At 46.1% G+C, this 17,726-nt stretch overlaps 7 protein-coding genes across 7 annotated transcripts; 5 read left to right on the top strand and 2 right to left on the bottom strand.

The window, feature by feature from the left end:
• Positions 1-1,218: 1,218 nt before the first annotated feature.
• On the top strand, positions 1,219-3,581 carry DFJ58DRAFT_737663 (uncharacterized protein; the record flags this gene model as incomplete). The annotated part of the gene is made up of 13 exons (XM_041386957.1): positions 1,219-1,393; positions 1,442-1,545; positions 1,946-2,107; positions 2,142-2,226; positions 2,261-2,460; positions 2,517-2,529; positions 2,787-2,863; positions 2,913-2,929; positions 2,981-3,008; positions 3,064-3,076; positions 3,126-3,168; positions 3,217-3,282; positions 3,476-3,581. The coding sequence occupies 13 exons, from the start codon at positions 1,219-1,221 to the stop codon at positions 3,579-3,581; spliced, it is 1,089 nt and encodes a 362-aa protein (XP_041235032.1).
• Positions 3,582-3,995: 414 nt separating this feature from the next.
• DFJ58DRAFT_737662 (uncharacterized protein) lies at positions 3,996-6,822 on the top strand (the record flags this gene model as incomplete). Its single annotated transcript, XM_041386956.1, has 14 exons — positions 3,996-4,345; positions 4,397-4,440; positions 4,495-4,616; positions 4,668-4,674; positions 4,745-4,922; positions 5,190-5,226; positions 5,276-5,413; positions 5,465-5,548; positions 5,608-5,777; positions 5,864-6,166; positions 6,216-6,415; positions 6,481-6,539; positions 6,591-6,613; positions 6,660-6,822. 14 exons carry the CDS (start codon positions 3,996-3,998, stop codon positions 6,820-6,822), a joined length of 1,878 nt encoding a protein of 625 aa, XP_041235031.1.
• A 1,305-nt stretch (positions 6,823-8,127) lies between these two features.
• On the bottom strand, positions 8,128-8,888 carry DFJ58DRAFT_876869 (uncharacterized protein; the record flags this gene model as incomplete). The annotated part of the gene is made up of 5 exons (XM_041394461.1): positions 8,128-8,206; positions 8,264-8,311; positions 8,365-8,444; positions 8,512-8,691; positions 8,751-8,888. 5 exons carry the CDS (start codon positions 8,886-8,888, stop codon positions 8,128-8,130), a joined length of 525 nt encoding a protein of 174 aa, XP_041235030.1.
• A 171-nt stretch (positions 8,889-9,059) lies between these two features.
• DFJ58DRAFT_876868 (uncharacterized protein) lies at positions 9,060-10,501 on the bottom strand (the record flags this gene model as incomplete). Its single annotated transcript, XM_041394460.1, has 8 exons — positions 9,060-9,277; positions 9,401-9,696; positions 9,750-9,894; positions 9,948-9,998; positions 10,051-10,170; positions 10,223-10,267; positions 10,315-10,384; positions 10,424-10,501. The coding sequence occupies 8 exons, from the start codon at positions 10,499-10,501 to the stop codon at positions 9,060-9,062; spliced, it is 1,023 nt and encodes a 340-aa protein (XP_041235029.1).
• Positions 10,502-11,125: 624 nt separating this feature from the next.
• On the top strand, positions 11,126-14,017 carry DFJ58DRAFT_876866 (uncharacterized protein; the record flags this gene model as incomplete). The annotated part of the gene is made up of 8 exons (XM_041394459.1): positions 11,126-11,231; positions 11,314-11,440; positions 11,483-11,598; positions 12,577-12,617; positions 12,781-13,052; positions 13,129-13,268; positions 13,416-13,759; positions 13,916-14,017. 8 exons carry the CDS (start codon positions 11,126-11,128, stop codon positions 14,015-14,017), a joined length of 1,248 nt encoding a protein of 415 aa, XP_041235028.1.
• A 598-nt stretch (positions 14,018-14,615) lies between these two features.
• DFJ58DRAFT_672142 (uncharacterized protein) lies at positions 14,616-15,758 on the top strand (the record flags this gene model as incomplete). Its single annotated transcript, XM_041383014.1, has 1 exon — positions 14,616-15,758. The coding sequence occupies one exon, from the start codon at positions 14,616-14,618 to the stop codon at positions 15,756-15,758; it is 1,143 nt and encodes a 380-aa protein (XP_041235027.1).
• A 955-nt stretch (positions 15,759-16,713) lies between these two features.
• DFJ58DRAFT_719776 (uncharacterized protein) lies at positions 16,714-17,535 on the top strand (the record flags this gene model as incomplete). The annotated part of the gene is made up of 3 exons (XM_041384679.1): positions 16,714-17,003; positions 17,035-17,382; positions 17,475-17,535. The coding sequence occupies 3 exons, from the start codon at positions 16,714-16,716 to the stop codon at positions 17,533-17,535; spliced, it is 699 nt and encodes a 232-aa protein (XP_041235026.1).
• Positions 17,536-17,726: the final 191 nt, after the last annotated feature.

The following is a 17,726-nucleotide window of genomic DNA, read 5'->3' as shown; positions in this document are numbered from 1 at the left end:
AGTCTCATCATGCACACATGGGGGAACGCAAAATCGGATACCGGGAGATCTAAATTCCAAGTGAGAGTCTCCAGGTATACTGTCATTTTCGAGACGCACACTATACTAGATATGCCATTGTTGAGAATCTCAATTGGTTCATATTCTATTGAGATAGATTTACTCCAAGGTGCCGCCAATATATTTCAGTGAGTTCCGCTCGTACTCCGCTAGTTATATTCTCCGCTAGTCATATCAAGCTCAGTTCATTGCTAATAGCTTGCTGAAGCGCTGATCAACAGCCTATCCCAATAGCGACCGTTTCAGAAGTCCACAGTGCTGCAGAACATGCCAAAGTCACTATATCAATGAGGAAGGGCCGCACTTTGCAACGTGTCTCACTGACTCACTCTCTTATCAGGAACCTCCCAACATGTTTACATCATTGTCTATATCTTCGCAAGTAGAAACCCTTAAGTTGAACTTCTTTTTCAGTTATCCGATCAGCTCGCGGCGCCGTGTCAGGTTGGCTCCCGAGATCCCAAGTCCAACTGGTTTTTGCCCTTCAGCTCAGATCCTAGGTGTCAATGGCCAACTTTGACTAGGAATGATGATCTGCCTGCCACGGTAGTTGTTGGCAGCTAGTACTACGGCCCAAATCGGTGCATAGTATGACGATCGTACTGGGGAAAATCCCTATCATGCTTGGAAGCTTCAACATGCGGCTGACTCGTGGGGTTGTGAAAGTAGCAAGGAGTCCGCGGAGGCTAAGCGCTAATGGTTTCGAAGTCCGCAGCTTATGTTGAATTTACATAAGTGAAGCGTGCTGAGTCAGAGTAGTGAGGCCTTGAGGTAAATATTGCTGCTCGCTCTACTGATAGTATACTTAATACTGTACTTACATACACTTAGGAGTCGCATCCTTGTATCGATGAAGATCGAACTTCCGACATGTCCTTAGGCTCATGAACTCCTCTTTCCAACAAATCCAGAAATATCCTCGAAATCCAGATTTCATTAGTCCAAGTTTGTCCTTGCCAAGCTTCTGATCATGATAGTAGGTGACTAGGTCTGGGCATACTAACGCCTTCAAGTTCAAGCTAAGCTTTAAGTTCAGACTCGGAGGGCATGTTTAAGGGAGCTTTCTTTTGCACCATGATCTTTGGTGTACCAACCACAACCATTCAAGTGCTCAAGCTCAAGCTTTGAATGTCCTTCTCAATTTCTTCATGTTTTACTATGACAACTTACTCTTCCAGTTCTATGGAACTGTTTTCAACCAATCAATTGGCCGATGAAACAGGTCTCAGAGCTGCCTTGTGTCACTTAGACGCTCTAGGAGGTCACAGTGGATTACAACCTACAATTGAGTATCTGCTCTCTCTCCCTCATGTTTTTGCACACATTGTCTCAGGTATCTCGCAGACTTCATTTCCATGATATCAACTAACTTCTTGAATAGTTTGGGATCGCTCTACAGAAATGATCTCGCAACTAATGGCTGACTTTCCTACAGACACCCAAGAGTACCGCTCATCTCTTGCAGTGCAAGATGCTGGACAATCTGTCTGTTTATGCTCTAGCCCTGCCAATCGAGTCTTTGGTGAGGGAAGTCGCGAAGGATATCGATCACTACTGGGCCTTCATTGAGGGTGCACAGCCCGTGCTGTGTGCATTGAGCACCATGAAATTTTCTGACATAAAGTCGCTTGAGAGCGATCCCGATCTCTTCGAGGTCGAACCTGATGACAGAGTCGTCAACATGTGGGCGTCCTGAGTCATGCGCAAGCGTGATTGCCAGAATGCTTGTGTAACTATTGATGCATCACTCTTTGTCAAACTTGGCATGGCTGTGCCTCCCACGAGTGAGGCGGCCACATTCGCTGTCCACCTACATCCTTGCAGAGCTGAAAAAAATCCTCTTGGTGTGTATTCTCATGCTGTACTTTTCGATGTTCCCTGACAGCTCCCCATCAAAGCCCTTCTCTTCCCAAATGTAGAAGAGTCTGCCAAAGATGTTGCGCCTGAAGTTTCATTCCCTGAAGATGCCAAGAGCTTAACAGAACAAAGTGCATATCTGATGGTGCAGCCCATGAAGGCTGCTCTTTACTTTGAAAATGCGAACTGGGTTCAGCGAGTGGCAAATTCTGATATCCTCTGAGGCATATAAACATCTACGTGAACACCGTCGAGTGGACAAAAAAATATTCAAGATTATCTACAAGAAGATCAAGTCCATCTTTCGACGTCATTTATATCACTGATCTTATAATTACCACAGAAATCTCTCGCACTGGTCAATTCTCAGCCAACAATCACAAGAGACTCAATGGGCCGGATGCAGGCATTCCTGTCTTTGAAGCCAAGATGACCAAAGACTTATGGCTGGTGGTAGACATCATTTCTCAGAAACTCTGGGCAGGAGATAACCTATTTCTATCACAGTACCAGATTGATTGCGTCCCTGACCGGGATGGAGAAGTGTGTGATTCTTCCTTCAAAGACCAGCAAATGATGCTGAGACCAATTCTTGATAGTCAGAGAGACAAGGTGCGCCATCATGCATCACAAATGAACATCAATGTTCATAATCACTCACGCGAATACCAGTCATCAAAGTATACGGGATCTATAGACACTCTGAGCTCAGCAGAATATGGAATGCCTTGGGAAACCATCTAGCACGCAGAGGTGCAGAATATCGCAGATGGTTGAGCATACCTGTCATCTATTATGCGGCCAACTGAGTAATCGCTCTATCAGATGCATATTTTGCACCAAACCAGCTGACAATGTTATTCTACCAGCCTCATTCCCACCGACGGAGCCCAAGCCAGAAACTCCGGCTAGCCCACTGGATCTTAGTGCCAAGGACATGGAACATGTTGAGTGTTTATATTTTTTGGTAGTACAGTGGTTGATCTGTGGTGCAGCTTCACTCTTTGCTTGTGTATGAGTGAATATTTTGCAATTTGATGCATGATGGTTGATGATTATCTAGCCTAGAGAAATATGTTACATTCTCGCAAGTACGTTTGTTTGTATAGTTCTTTGATATAGAATGAGTTGATAATGTCTCCTCAGGCATTTTTGCATAGTGAGCAACCTTATACTTGGTCATCTACATCGTCTCATTCTTGCAAAAGGTCTCATCGCAAACCAAGATGTACACCATGTCTTCATGCTCTCGTATGTCCTGCTGCTTTGAAACGGGTTTAGCGATTGACATTGCTTCAGTCCTCAAGAACAAAAGGTTGTTGAATCCACTACGTCATGCTATGTTTTGGGTCGCAGTGGCACAGGGTAAGTACCTTGGGCTCGACATTGCTCACATATCTATTTCATGGGCCACTAGAAAAATGACGACAATGCTGTTCAAGATCCTTGGCATTCAGCGAGCCTGGGAACTGAGTGCCACTGACATGCCCTAGCCACATCAAATATTTGTCACTAAATCTAGAATGCTGGCAACAAAAGTTGAAGAATACTTCACTAGGCTTCTCGAGTCTCTTGCAATGGCAGGCTATACGCTGCAGGAAATTGCGAAACTTGAGGCACAAAGCATCGAGGACGATCTTATTGATCTTGACACATGCTCCTGAGTCGCAGATTGGAAAAAAAAAATGTCCCTGCGAGAAAATACATCTCAACTTGAAGACAAACATTTCCACTTATTCGTGACCTTTGATCGAGTACGTCACCATAGATTCACAGACCTTCTTTGAACCTCATTTTATTAGCTAGCAAAGATGATCGCAGCCCGATATCTTCAACATGGAATGGAACCGGATACAAAACGGTAGTGCTGAGCTTTTTCTTCAACACTAACGCTTTCAGAGGCGCATGGGCTCTTTGGGTTCACCTTTGCGTTTTCACAAATCATATTAGCCACATCTCCCACAGGGTTTTCACCAAGAAATTTAGTAATACTACTTCTGGTCTATCAGCTATCAGGTGATACCTCACAGGTCCACCCAGATTCATGGGTTGGGTTTTCACGAGTTTATGGGCAGTCGATGTCCTTATCCAACCAAGCAGTTCCTGAACCACCTCCAGTATTTTATCAAAGGCTCCGTAACAGGCATTGGCCTTTTACGGATGGATTCCTCCTGCCTCAAAACCGTCCAAGCTACCTTCGTCTTTCCTGCCGCTCTAATTCGATTTTTGCAAACCAGAGAGACACACTCTATGATATGTTCGAGATCTACAGGAAGTTCAAGAAGCAGAAACACCACTTCAATGTAGTGGATCAGTACGGGTCATTTTTCTTAGACTCGTTGGACCCAAAATTAATTCCAAACAGTACGCATGCAATACTCAAGGTCTTACGAAACCAAAAATTTCCTGGTCAACAGGTTGATTACCTGTATGTATATCTCCTGTCTGGCTAACTCTAAATCCTGATCAATTACACCAGATATGTCGACGAGGTGCAAGATAATCTTTTGATTGATGCAATGGGTAAGTCATCTTCCCTTCTTCAATACAAGGGTGTGAAGGAACTTTGTATTTCAGTTTTGAGGCGACTGTGTAGGAATTCAGATGGTCTTTTCTGGGCTGGGGATACTGCGCAGACTATCTCTGCTGGGAGTTCCTTCAGGTTCAATGATCTGAAAGTGTTTGTCTATCACATGGAGGTTAGCAACCAGTGATTGTGTCTGAGAGTGTGATTTGACGTCTTCCTACAGCGCCACAGTAGCTCGGTAACCCCCGCTGGAGCTCCTGTGCATCAACCAATGATGTTCCAATTGGCCACCAACTACAGATCACACAATGGCATTCGTGAATTATGCTCACTCTGTCATCGAGCTCATCACGAAGTTCTGGCCAAACACAATTGATCACCTCCAACATGAAAAGGGGTTGGTTGATGGAGCGCAGCCAGTGTTTTTCATGGATGTGGATAATGATGCTCACTGCAAACAGTTTTTGGTTGGTGAGAGGTAAGTAGACCGCCTGAATCTTCATCGTTCCCCTGCTGAGATTCTCACAGTGCTAATAACTTAGAGCTTGGAGCCCACCAGTGTAAAAAGTGCCTGCTCAAGGTTCCGTCCATGTTCTAAGAAGTCATTATATAGGCATACTTGTGCGTAACGAAGCAGCTGTCAAGAAATTGTGAGACAAAGTAGGTGAGATTGGAATAATAATGTGAGTTGTCTCAATTATCTGTACTCCATGATTTTGATGTTCATGTGTCTGCATCTGCTCAGGACACTCCATGACAGTAAAGGCCTTGAGTTCGATGATGTGAGAAAGCTGACCTTGACTATTTGACTGAATGACTGACTCTGGCCAGGTTCTCTTGTACAACTTTTTCGGAGATTCCGCCGTTGATGCGTCACGCTGGCGGATAGTTCTCAACGGGGTGCAGGGTCAAGGATATGCACCTGATTTTTATCGTGACGAGACTCGGTACGCTGCAATATGCAGTGAGGTAAGTACACCGTTCATCAATCGAGGAAAACATATCACTTACTTGTATTAGTTGAAACACCTCTATGTGGGGATTACCCGAGCAAGGAAGAACATATGGATCTTTGACACGTCTAATAAGTCTGATGCTATGCGTGTACGTCTAGACCACCTGCATCTCATGTGCTACTTGATTCGATAATCCTCTATTCTCAGATTTTCTGGAAGTCTCAAGATCTAATCTGCACCTGTGCCCGCGGCATTGATGTTTCTCCTCTAGCCGTCTCCTCTACTCTGGAAGAATGGGCATCCTCTGGGCGCTCACTGTTCTTGCACAAGCACTACTCGCAGGCTATCCATTGCTTCAAGCGCGCCAACCTTCACCTGTGAAGTGAAGGTTTGTGAAGCTTATATACTACGGGAGGCAGCACGTTCCAGTGTCGGAGTGGATTTAGGTTAACATGCAACAAAGGGCCTTTACTGCGGCGGCAGAGGCCTTTGCTGACTGTGGCACAGCTGCGACAGGCAATGAGAGACATCAATATTACTGCACCTCGGCGGATTGCTACGCCCGAGGAGGACAAGACCTCAAAGCTGCTGATACCTATCTCAAGGCTGAAGAGTTTGAGCTAGCTGCAAAGAAACACCGCAAGGCTGGATCTTTTGACAGGACGCTCCATGTCCTTACTGACCACCACACCATGATACCTGAAAAGACCGCGACAGATTTGCGGATGGTATGTCGGCTTCATTACTGCGGTGGAAGCGACGATCAGTAAGTGACCACAATCTTACTATGATCTGGTTTATTTATGATCGTGCAGAGTCCCTGTGCCTCTATTCTCTTCGTTTGATGAGGAACTCGAGTTTTTGGAGGAATATGACTTGGATTGTACTTGTGTTTCCCTTCTGGAGTCTTGCTTGATGTACTATGAAGTCGCGGAGATACACTTATCAGAAAACTGCCCCATGGAAGCAGTCCAAGCATTCCTCAAGGACAACAGAAATATTGATTCAACTTCTCGTGCGGCCGACACTCTTCTGGAATTCATGTGGTGCAAATGCTCATTCAGGATTCTGTGCAGCAAGCTATCGCCCTCGCTGATCAGCTGCAGATGAAGAAACTGGAGCCCATGACTCGTAATTTGGTATATATTGCACATTGCTGAAACGCACCAACCGAACTGATTCCTATACAGGTTTTGATGTTTCAGAGCATTTTGTGAGAAGATCACCAGTCGTTGAAGAAACTCGCGCTTACCTTCCAGGAACATGGCCATCACACTGCCACTCTCCATTGCCTGGATCACATTTTCACTCAATCAACAGACATTCACCCTTTCCAACTCCATGAAATGGCAAGCTTTCTTGAAACATTTCATACCTATGCACGACTACTCTATCAAACTTCGACCTTGCATGACCCCTTAGGGCGCCGCGAATGCGATGTGCAAAAACTATTTTCAATTGAGCCACTGTTGGGCGACGAGTTTCTCATACCGAGTGGAACATTCCTCCACGACAGCGTGACGACAACTCAAAACAACCATCTGGTCTCAATGCACCAATCCGGATATAAGGCCTCTCGTATAGATGCCACGGAATTGATCTGTCTGTCCATTTGAACTCTCTTGAAGGACAAGGTTCTGGTGCTTGATGAAATGTGTTGCAGCGCCCCATTCTTTTTGCAGTGCTTGCCATATGTACATTGTCTATGGGAACTGTCAAAGACAGGGATGCCCCCAGGAACATGTCACAATATTGAATTTGGGCCACGTGAAATACAATGCCCACGTTGCGATCCATATGCAGCTGATTCTCATTTTACAATTCTTGTATTCCGCAGAACCTAGTATTCTGCGATGAAGAAGGTGCGCCCAGTGTGGTCTATGGCTGAAGTATATGCTGATACGTTGTTAGTATGAGGAACTGACTCGAACACCTTTACGAGGCGCTGACTCCGCCCTTGTTCATTCAAGGTTCCTTTGCAGACCTTGATTTGACCCTCATTCCGCATGGTTTAGCGGGCTTGAGGGTAGTGAAGAACTGGATTTGTGAATCTTTCTACCGTATGAACCCATCCAAGAGCCCTCAATTCCTGACGACCTTCATGAGAATCACCAGTTTGAGTTTCGCTTTCGACCGGAATGATGCTCCTGCTTACATTGTTGAGGCACCGTGTCTCACCCAAAATATATCCATCAAGCTCCTCTGCAAGCCAGATAATTGCTACGTGGCGAGGGACATGCTCAATTCTTATCGAGGAGTTGCTCCAAGTAGTATATCATCGGGAGTTCTGTTTCTACTGTGAGTTTATGCCCTGTGTTCACGTGCATGTGCTGAAAATTATGCAGGCATGTCCTCAACAACCGTTTACTTCATCAGGGAAAAGCTCCTTCACAAAAACAAGGTAATTTCAGAATTTTTTTGAGAATCCCACGTAATTTCAGTGAAATCGAGTACGACCTGATTTCTCAAGCTCAGTCGCAGTTACTTTGAATTACTTTGAATTTCTTTCAAATTTTCCCCGAATACCATCAAATTATCTTGGATTCAGTCAAAGTCAACATACATGAACATCGATTAAATCATAATTAAACGAAACATCACCATCAACAGACGTGAAAAAGAAAAGAAAAGATCAGTGAACTCAAACTAAGCATGGGTATCAGTATGTACAAATGATGCATCAGATGTAGAGAAGTAACTGACTCAGTGCCATATTCATAGCTTGATTTATTCTTCGACCATTGCGTCGAGATCAAGATAGTCGCAAGTGCTTGATGAGCCAGTGGACGCTGAGTTGTCGATTGCACTAGTGTTGAGTTAGTCAGAGTGGCCAACAATGAAAAATAGCGCAAGCAAGATACACCTAACTGCCTTGTAAAGTTGTGCCATCAGTGCATGGTACTTCTTTCTACTACCATCAAAGATGAGCATGAGAGTCACTTGGTGAGCCTTGTAAACGCCAACGTGGGAGGAGGTATTGAATGATTTGACTTGTGCATTGAAGGCGGGTTGCTGCTACTCCAATCCTTCAATATCGCATAAATCTGTGGAGAATGTTATGTAGTCAGTATAGTATACAGAGTTTGAAACAGTATCACGGCCAGTGCCTACCATAGTTGCAATCAAACACACCATAGCCACAGGTAGCTCGGGCTCGTCGTTTTCATCTAAGACAGAAACAAAATCATCATGGCACTGAGCGCCAAACGAGTCCTCACCATCAAAGAATGTCAATCGGATGGTGTCAATGGTAGCCTCATCACAAAATGGTTGGTCCCCAAGGACCTTACCCTGGGTAGTAGATGAGAATCAGACAAATGAAGAGAGAGATAACCAAATACTAAACAGACCTTGGCATCGGTTGGAAAAATATACTTGTGACTCTTAAGAAGGTCTTCTACCTTGTCAGCGCAGCCTTTCTGCAGTCCAAAACACAATACAACAATTTGATGTGCGAGCTTCTTGAGATTGGTGCGGAAGGAGCTCATTCATCTCTCCGGCTCGTAAGTGTATTAGTTTCATCCAAATAACCATGCAAAAAGAGTACATACGATTCCGGCAAGAGCCAGTGCATAATCAAAGTCGTGCTTCATCCTCTTCGATATCGCATATTCCTTGTGCTTCCCAGCAGCGATATGGACCGCTTCCAAGGCCATCTTTCACTTCTGAGTGATGTTGGGGAATGCATTGTCGAAGAGAGAGGCTTTCTTGAGTTCAAACATGGCGGTCTTCAACACATTCTGTATCCGGGTGTTTTGAGCCTTGAGGTTAATAGAGCCATCTGCTGAGTAGACTAGATCTGTGAATACGGGCCAAGTAAAGGAATAATCAGACTCTTTATCGTCCAACTCAGGAGCTGACTCGCGAGTAACATCTGCTGGCAGTGCCTCAGTTTTCAGATCCGCAAATTTAGGTCTCTACAAAGTGTGATGTGAGACGGAATGATGGGAGTTTGTAGTAGAACATGTCACCTCGAGTTCCTGTCATCCTTCTAGCTTACTCCTTTTCTTCTTGTCTTTCTTCTTGTCCGGCTGGTGTTTGGTGACTGTTGATGAAGCTTCACGGTAATAACACTTGGAATGACCATCAGAGGCTTTGTCAGCAACTTGAAACGGCATCTCCGAGTCCAAGTCAGCAACATCAACCTGAGAAAACACCGGTGGTAGTGCCAGAGGCCATTGACGACCATTCAGATACATTGCTGCTGGATTGCAAATGCATACTGGCAGCTCTAGCCGTGCGAGGAGGCAGCGAATGCGTACTGGCAGCTCGAGCCGTGTGCACAAAATGGGGAATCTTGGTCAAAAGGTCAATTTCATGTTCTTGTTGTTCTTAATGGGGTTGAGAACCTCTTTGACGAGTTCCTCCTGGGAGAGCGACTCAAATCATCTTCTTCAGGAAACTCCATATCGTTGTCCATATCGTCCTCTGATTTTTCAGAGGCATGGTCGCTGTCTCCGTATTCACTAATGGTGTCATTATCTTGAATTGACACTGTGGCTGACTTCGACTTGCAGGAATTTAAAGAGCGGCTGATCTCTCATGACCTTGACTTTCAGCACAACTGATATCTTCATGTGCTTCTTGACCACGGTCTGCTGTTGAGTATCTCAGGGCTTCATATGTCTCAAGTAGCAGTCTGTAACTAACCATTGTTGTGATCTAGCTTTTCTGCAGGTGTCTTCCGTGCTAACTTGGCTGCAGGTACTGATTGCAGTCCAGTTACTGTGGGTGCGCACTTACGACTGTTGGCCATTGTCTCATTCCAAACTGAAATCAGGTACGTGTTAGTACCCACTTTCTAAACTGTGCAAGTGCTGACCTTTCCGCTCTAAGGCCTTTATCTTTGATGACCGTTGCAACGGTTCTTGATGATTGTGAGTCCCTCACAATTTTCTTTTATGTACTACTTACTATCTGTTTTTTCACCAGCAGATTCTTGACTCGCCTTGGCCTTTGTTTTTTTTGTTCCACTTGTGGGTGGCTATCTCTGACGGTGTTAAAGACGCTCTGGGAGGCATACTGACGAGGGGGCAAAACTATTTGCCTCAACCAAAGTTGGGAGGGAGGAAGGACTGACAAAACTGCCAGCAAGGTTCATAGTCCGCTGTTGTTTTGAAGTTTGGGGAGTTTGTTTGTTGTTGACTTATGGTGCTGTTATCACGTCAATTTTTGCAAACTAAAACCTTTTCTGATTCACCGACAGGGCGCATTTGGTACTTTCACTCTTGCACTTTGTGAGGGTGTGTCAGGGGTATTACTTTTGCTCTTGCACTTTGTGAGGGCGCGTCTGGCGTCTGGTATTGAGGGCACATCTGGTAGTATTGCTTTCGCTCTTGCACTTTGTGAGGGTGCATCTAAAATCTGCAAGGTTCATAGTCCGCTGGCGCCACTGTCGTCTGGTTGCTGTGCTGTATGTTATCATGTCAATTTTTGCAACTAAACCTTTTCTGACTTGGATCTATCAACAACCCACGCACGCTGTTTGAATACCTTGTCTCTTTATCCAATCTAACTAGCTTCCCCATTTCATCGTGTATGCACTTCATTGTACCAAGCTTCACTCCTCCACTCCTCCATAATCTTGCTGCCCTTCATCATACCAAGCTTCACTCCTCCATAACCTTCACTGCCCTCGTATTGCTCGCTTCCCCATTTCATCGTGTATGCACTTCATCGTACCAAGCTTCACTCCTTCATAACCTTCCTATTGTCAGGGGTCAGAATGAACACTTGCCCAGGTTGTGCTAAAAACTTCGAGCATACTGGATACGCTCATCACCTAGCCCAGACCATAAATCCATCATACGCCACTCAATTACAACTTTCTGGTCCTTTTTGCTGAGTCGGAGGATGGAGATTCTGACAGTCTTGATGGTGGAGATGACAATTTCAATTCTCATCATCTAACAGAATTTACAGGAGACTACTTTGGCTACTACGACGAACAAGATCTGGAATGGCCAGATGATAACCATGATGAGCCCCCCTTGGAATCTGATGAGGAGGAAGAGGATCATGATGCAGCGCTTGAGCATGGGTGAGAATGCCCTGCAGATCCTGTACAGCAGGATATTGATAGTGGGGATGATTTGGAAAATTCGAACGACTCACAACCACACCCAGCCGAACGACAAGAAGCAGAGGTGCCCCTTGGTCACCAGCCCATTATTGAGAAATTTCCGTGGCGCCATGCAGGTGCTCCAGTCCACCCACTCCCACTGTGAAAGAGTAATAGCGACTAGGCTGGGTTAGAAGAAACTAGCGCTACTTATCCAAATAGGCGCGAGTGTAATATTCGACCCAAGAGGACTGCTAGTTGAAGCAACTCCCCTTCAAATATGCAAGGGTAGTGATGATGCGAAGGGCTGATAACCTATAGCGACCTAAGACCAAAACCAATGAGTAGCGCTGTAGCGATCAGTGACTAGCGACAAGTGAGTTCCGACAGAGAAATGTGCGTATAAGGAAGTAGCGCTATGCAAGTTTGTCCTATGGCGACGTCCGACTAGCGACAGCGAGAAGAAAGAAATCAAAAGAAGGGAAAGCGAGGGATAAGGTATGATAGTGCAAGTGGAATGCCTGATAGCGACTAGATTATAGCTCGACTACCGACAGCGATCCCGATGTTGCGAAGATCAACTTATGAAGGAACTTTAGCGACGCGCACTCGAAGCAAGTCAAGCGACACGTGATCAGAGAGATTGGCAAAGAGCGGAATCAATTGCACCAAAACTAGGATATAGTGACAAAAGTGACTCTGATACAGCAAAGGTCCGGGGAAGGGAAGTACTGTGCTGTATGTATGGATGGGTCATTTTATCATACTGCATAGGGGTTTGGGATGCATAGGCGAGTATAGTAGCGACAGGTAATAGAACATGCGGCGCTGCGGAACATGAGGACACATGTAATAAAACCTGCAACTGATGAGTAGCGACATTTAAGGAAATATAACGCACCAGCGGAGGTAGGTGGACATAGGCAGGACATGGAAGGGCGGAACACCTAGGGCGTGCCGGACAGCGCTATGGGAGAAAAGCGGTTCCAAAGTGGATAGCTTGGGAGCTGAATAGCGCTGGTGACTAGCGCTTTACGTTTCTTCTAGGCAAGTCAAATATGCCTATGACATTCATACGCGCCTAGCGCCGGTATGATTGTCACACCGCACTACAGCTTTCGAGTCGTATAAGAATGCACTGCAAGGTGCAGAAAACGTTTGGGCCCCCTTCGCACATCTCACATAGATTATGAGGTCGCAAAGTGGGCAAAACTTCGTGGTTCTGGCTCGACTGCTTTTTCTGAGCTGCTCACAATCAATGGTGTGAGCTTTCTCAATTGGGTCATGACGCGCCGACATTTACAACAACATTTATATAGCTTCGTGATGCCTTGGGTCTTTCATACCAGAACACCAGAGAACTTAATCAAATCATCGACCAACAGTTACCATGCAGACGACCGCGCTTCAAACACGAAGAAATCATTGTTGCAGACGAGGCATTTGACGTTTACTCACGCGACATCATGGAGTGTGTCAAAGCTCTTTATTCAGATCCCAAATTCTCCCAACATCTCAACTATGCTCCTGAACGCCATTATGCCGATGCCGACAAGACTATCCGACTGTATCATGATATCCATACAGGCAAGTGGTGGTGGTCTACCCAGGCAAGTCGTTAGACAATCTGTTCGAGTCAATATTGAACTTATCGCAACCTCATTTAGAAAGAACTCGAAACAAAGAAAACCTGGAGTGACAGTCATACCCATCATCCTTTCGTCCGACAAGACGCAGGTCACCATGTTTAGAAACAAATATGCCTATCCTGTCTACATGACAATAGGCAATATTCCGAAGGAGATCCGTCGAAAGCCATCTCAACGGGCATGGATCCTGCTTGCCTATCTACCAACTTCGAAACTCGATCATATCACAAACAAGGCGGCTAGGCATTGAATGGCAACTAATTTGTTTCACACTTGTTTGCGTCACATTCTGGAGCCTCTGAAAGTCCCTGGCGAGGACGGTGTTGCGATGGCCAGTGGGGATGGTGTTGTGCGTCGAGGGCATCCGATTGTCGCTTGTTATTCTGCGGATTACCCAGAACAGCTGTTGACAACTGGGATAAAGTCAGGAGAGTGTCCGAAGTGTGATATCCCACACACGGAGTTGGGAAGTCCACATTTTCCTGTAAACCTGCGAGACCTCAATGCAATTCTTGCCGCGTTGTCCCTCATTGACGAGGATTATGACCTGTGGAGACGAGCATGCCAGGACTGTGGCATTAAGCCCATCTTCAAACCGTTCTGGCTGGATCTTCCGCACACCAACATATTCCAATCCATCACGCCGGATGTGTTGCATCAACTGGAACGAGAGGCTGCTCACATCATTCTTCCCTTCGATGCTGTGGCTACATTCCACAGGATCAAATTTCACACAATCGATGCTCGTGGTTTCCGGGACTCGAGTTCAATTGTAGATTCTGTACATTCTCAACCATCGCGGAAGGACAAGAGAGGGCACACAATCCCCGCACGCTTTGATACTGTTTTGGTCAACAGAGGGAATGGTGGGATAATGGGCATGAATGGTGTGTTTGTGTTTGTGTGAACATGGCCGTTAATCTGACTTGATTCCAAAAGGATACTCTGTTGCGCAAGTTCGCGTTGTCTTTACGCTGACAAGTAAAGCTACGGATTTGTTATTCCCCGCTGGACCTGTAAAACCACCTGCCCACCTTGCTTATGTGGAATGGTTCACACCTTTCCAGCAACCCGAATCACACCATGGGCTGTACAAAATTAGCCGTTTGATGCGTCATGGAGAGTGTCTCGCAAGCATTATTGATGTATCGGACATTCGCAGGAGTGTTCATCTTTTTCCAAATTTTGGCGCAGTAGTACCTCGTGAATGGACGAGCAGTACCATTCTGGAGCTCTGTTCCAGCTTCTTTGTAAATTCGTTCAGTGACCGACATGCTTATTTAACTATTGTTTGAGGAGTTTAACGAAATTCGTTGAGATACTGTCGAAATACCTGTAGTTTAGCAAATTACCTGAAATTCCCTCTTTTTGACGCATTTTGTGAAGGAGCTTTTCCCTGATGAAGTCTTGTCAGTGTGGATCCTCCAATGTTTGGCGAGCGAGCCATAGCTCAGTCCACGAGATGGACATGGTCTGAAACATTTCCCGTCCAAGTTTTCCACACCATGCCTGATCTCCATGTTGCCTCAGAGGCTAAATTCCAGGATGTGTTATCTGTGCCTGCACAGTTCTCAATTGCTCCTTTGGGCAGCCTTTCTGTCGCTGCATTACTGCTTATCAACCTGCCTACAGTGTTAGAAAACAGCGCTTCAGCCGCTAGAATCGTCTTTTCCAAACAGTCCCCTTTGCTCCAGTTGCCCACAGACTTTGTTTCACGACCTGTTCCGCCATTTCAAACAGCCTCATCCCTTCGCAATTGTGCTAGAGGTGCATTTTTAGACGGAGATAAATCAGTGATCCATCCTTCATTCCCCAATGACCCACTTCCAATGTGGGTCGTGTCATACTGGCTCGCTATGTCACATGCACTCGAGAATCAGCGTGATTGGCACGCATCACATGACTGGGTCTACGACAGATTTGATGTTGTTCCTACTGACAGACAAGAGTTGGAAATTATTGACAAGGTTCTAGATGTCTTAGAGAGCCTTCCATGGGATGCCCCTCTCAAGGGATTCGGTGCTCAGACAGATCTGAGGAGCACCGAGCTCCGACCGCTGTTAGGATCATGTCCAATTCACGGTCGTGTTTTGGACAGCATGATTGCTGTAGTGGTCCAGCGTATGCAAGCATCAGACGATGAAGACCTCCAGTCTGTTTCGGTTGAATCTCTCGACTTTGCAGATATCCTTCGGCTTAGCGATAAACGGTGGAAGAGCTACGAGACGGACAAGGCTGTCGTTCGCCTTCGTACCATTGGCTCTGCATTACGCGAGGGTGCACTTCATCGTATCCTCCTTCCCATCAATATCGACAATGTTCATTGGGCTGTTATCAAGGTCGATGCTACAAACCAAAGCATCTCCTATGCCGACTCCCTTGGCTGGAGTTGGCCTAACAAAGACATTGATGCCATACATCGTTGGCTGGGCTATCATGGTTTCGCCAAATTCAACTGGGTGACCACACTCCAGCACGGCAAACAGCATGACTTGTTCTCATGTGGTATTGCAGCTCTAAACACTATCAAACATGCCTTGTTTCAAGATCCGTTGTTCACTGACAATAGAGCTTTTTCCCTCCGTATGGAGGAATTTCTTTATATTGTTTATGATCTCCTTGAGGTATGGATATCTCATTCCCGGTGACGCAAATCTGAGACTCACTCTTCATGTGTTGCAGCTCTCTGATCTCAACGACGACCCCAAACGACAGCTCATATTCAGACAGTGATGATGTCGAAACTCAGCCACCATCCCCCCCAACTCTGCCTACGCATCATCCACAGCAAAAACCAAAACTCAACCTCCGTGCCACCAACACAGATCTGAGCACCGGTCTGTTCAAGTTTTTCCCGACGGTTTCACGCAATGAGCATTTAAAGCTTGCCTGGAAGCCTTCTACTCGGGAGCTCAAGGACCAGGATCAGCAGGAGCAGGCCTGTTGCCAGGAAAAGTTCGATGTGGTTTGAGAAGGCTGCTCGAAAGCATGAAATGGCAGCTGAACGTAAGAGAAAACAGCGAGCCCGTGAAAAAGATGCCAAGCAGGTAAGCATATCTTTCATTCCTATCTCCGTGCTTTATGTCTCACGTGGTCTGTCATCAGAAACCAACCGTAGAATCTGTTCTTCATGATCATACTCCCCAACTGCTAGCAGTCACAATTGCTGGGGCTTCACGTCCATACCGTCAATTGCGAAGGCATGCTCGCAGCATGCAAAAACATAACTCAGGCCGGAAGCGCAAGCGGGAGGACACAGAGGCTCGTCGTGTCAACTGGCAGAGCCCTCTTTTATGGCCGACTATCGAAACAGCTGCCATTCGTGTTGGCTATGGAATGTCACCAATTGAGATTGAGCGCGAGCTTAAGCGAGTCGATCCCTCCCGCTTTCATGGTATTTCTGCCCAAGTTATAGGAAGGTGGATTGACCAAAGTGGGACATGGCCAGTATGGCGTGCCAGTGTCCTCACTCGTGTTCAAAATGGCAACCTTCCCTTGACAACTGCAACACCACCAGGCATCCTTGCAAAGTATCCTGAAGTCACAAAGACCATCATCGAAGATCTCCGTGCTCTGCGTGTGATTGGTGTGGCTTTGGACACAATGCGTTGCTGTGGTGTAATCATTGCTCGCATCACTGTCTCTTGCCCAGAAATCTTCGAGGCCACCGCCAAGGATGGCTCAAAATTTCAATGTACTGAGTCTTGGGTCAAGAAATTCGTACATCAAACTCTCAATTGGACATTCCGTCGTGCCACTCGCGCTGCACAAAAGACCCCTTCCAATGCCAATCAACTCTGTCTGGACCAATTTTATCGTCTGACTTTAACTATCCGTGATTGTGCGATCTTCAATGCTTCCTTCTATGTCAACATTGACCAGACCAACATTGTGTATCAACCTGCGAACACCGCTACATACGAGGGAAGTTGGTTCCAAGCAAGTTGCAGTGATTGGACAGGAAGAAAAACGAGCATTCACTGTGGTCATTGGCATCTCTGCCTCTGGGGATGCTCTTCCATTCCAGGTCATCTATTGTGGCAAAACTGCTCGTTCACTCCCCTCGAAAACCACACCACAATTCAAGGACGCACAAGACTGGGCTTTTCAGCTGTGCTTCTCCAATACCGATACCTATTGGTCAACATTCCAGCTCATGTGCGATTATGTTCGCAATATTCTAGTTCCCTACTGGACAAGACAGAAGGAGCTCGTTGGGGCTCCTGATGACCAGGAATGTATCCTACAGCTGGATGTTTGGTCAGTACACAAGTCCGTTGAAGGATCTTCAACTCAGCTGAGGGTGGCAGCTGATATAATTGTTGAAGGGAGGAAAATATGAGTGCGATATGTTCGTCCCTTAGGGGAAGTGGAGAAAGCAAATATCCACTGGTCAACTATAGGGGGAATGCGCAAAGCGCGTGATAAGGCGAAAGCGCGGGAACAAAGGCGCTATAGGCGCGCGAAGCGCGGGAAAGTCGCGCGTCAAAAAGCGGAACTGGGTGAAAGCGGTATGCGAGCGATAGTGAGATGTTAAGACGTGCACTGAGATGCTGATAAGACAAACTGATGCGGATATGGCCACTAGAGCTAACTGCTACTAGGGCTTGCGATGA

Source organism: Suillus subalutaceus (assembly GCF_016647625.1).
Source record: "Suillus subalutaceus strain FC151 chromosome Unknown DFJ58scaffold_383, whole genome shotgun sequence".
NCBI lineage: Eukaryota > Fungi > Basidiomycota > Agaricomycetes > Boletales > Suillaceae > Suillus > Suillus subalutaceus.
The sequence above is the reverse complement of the archived record's forward strand: the minus strand, read 5'-3'. Positions and strand labels throughout refer to the sequence as shown.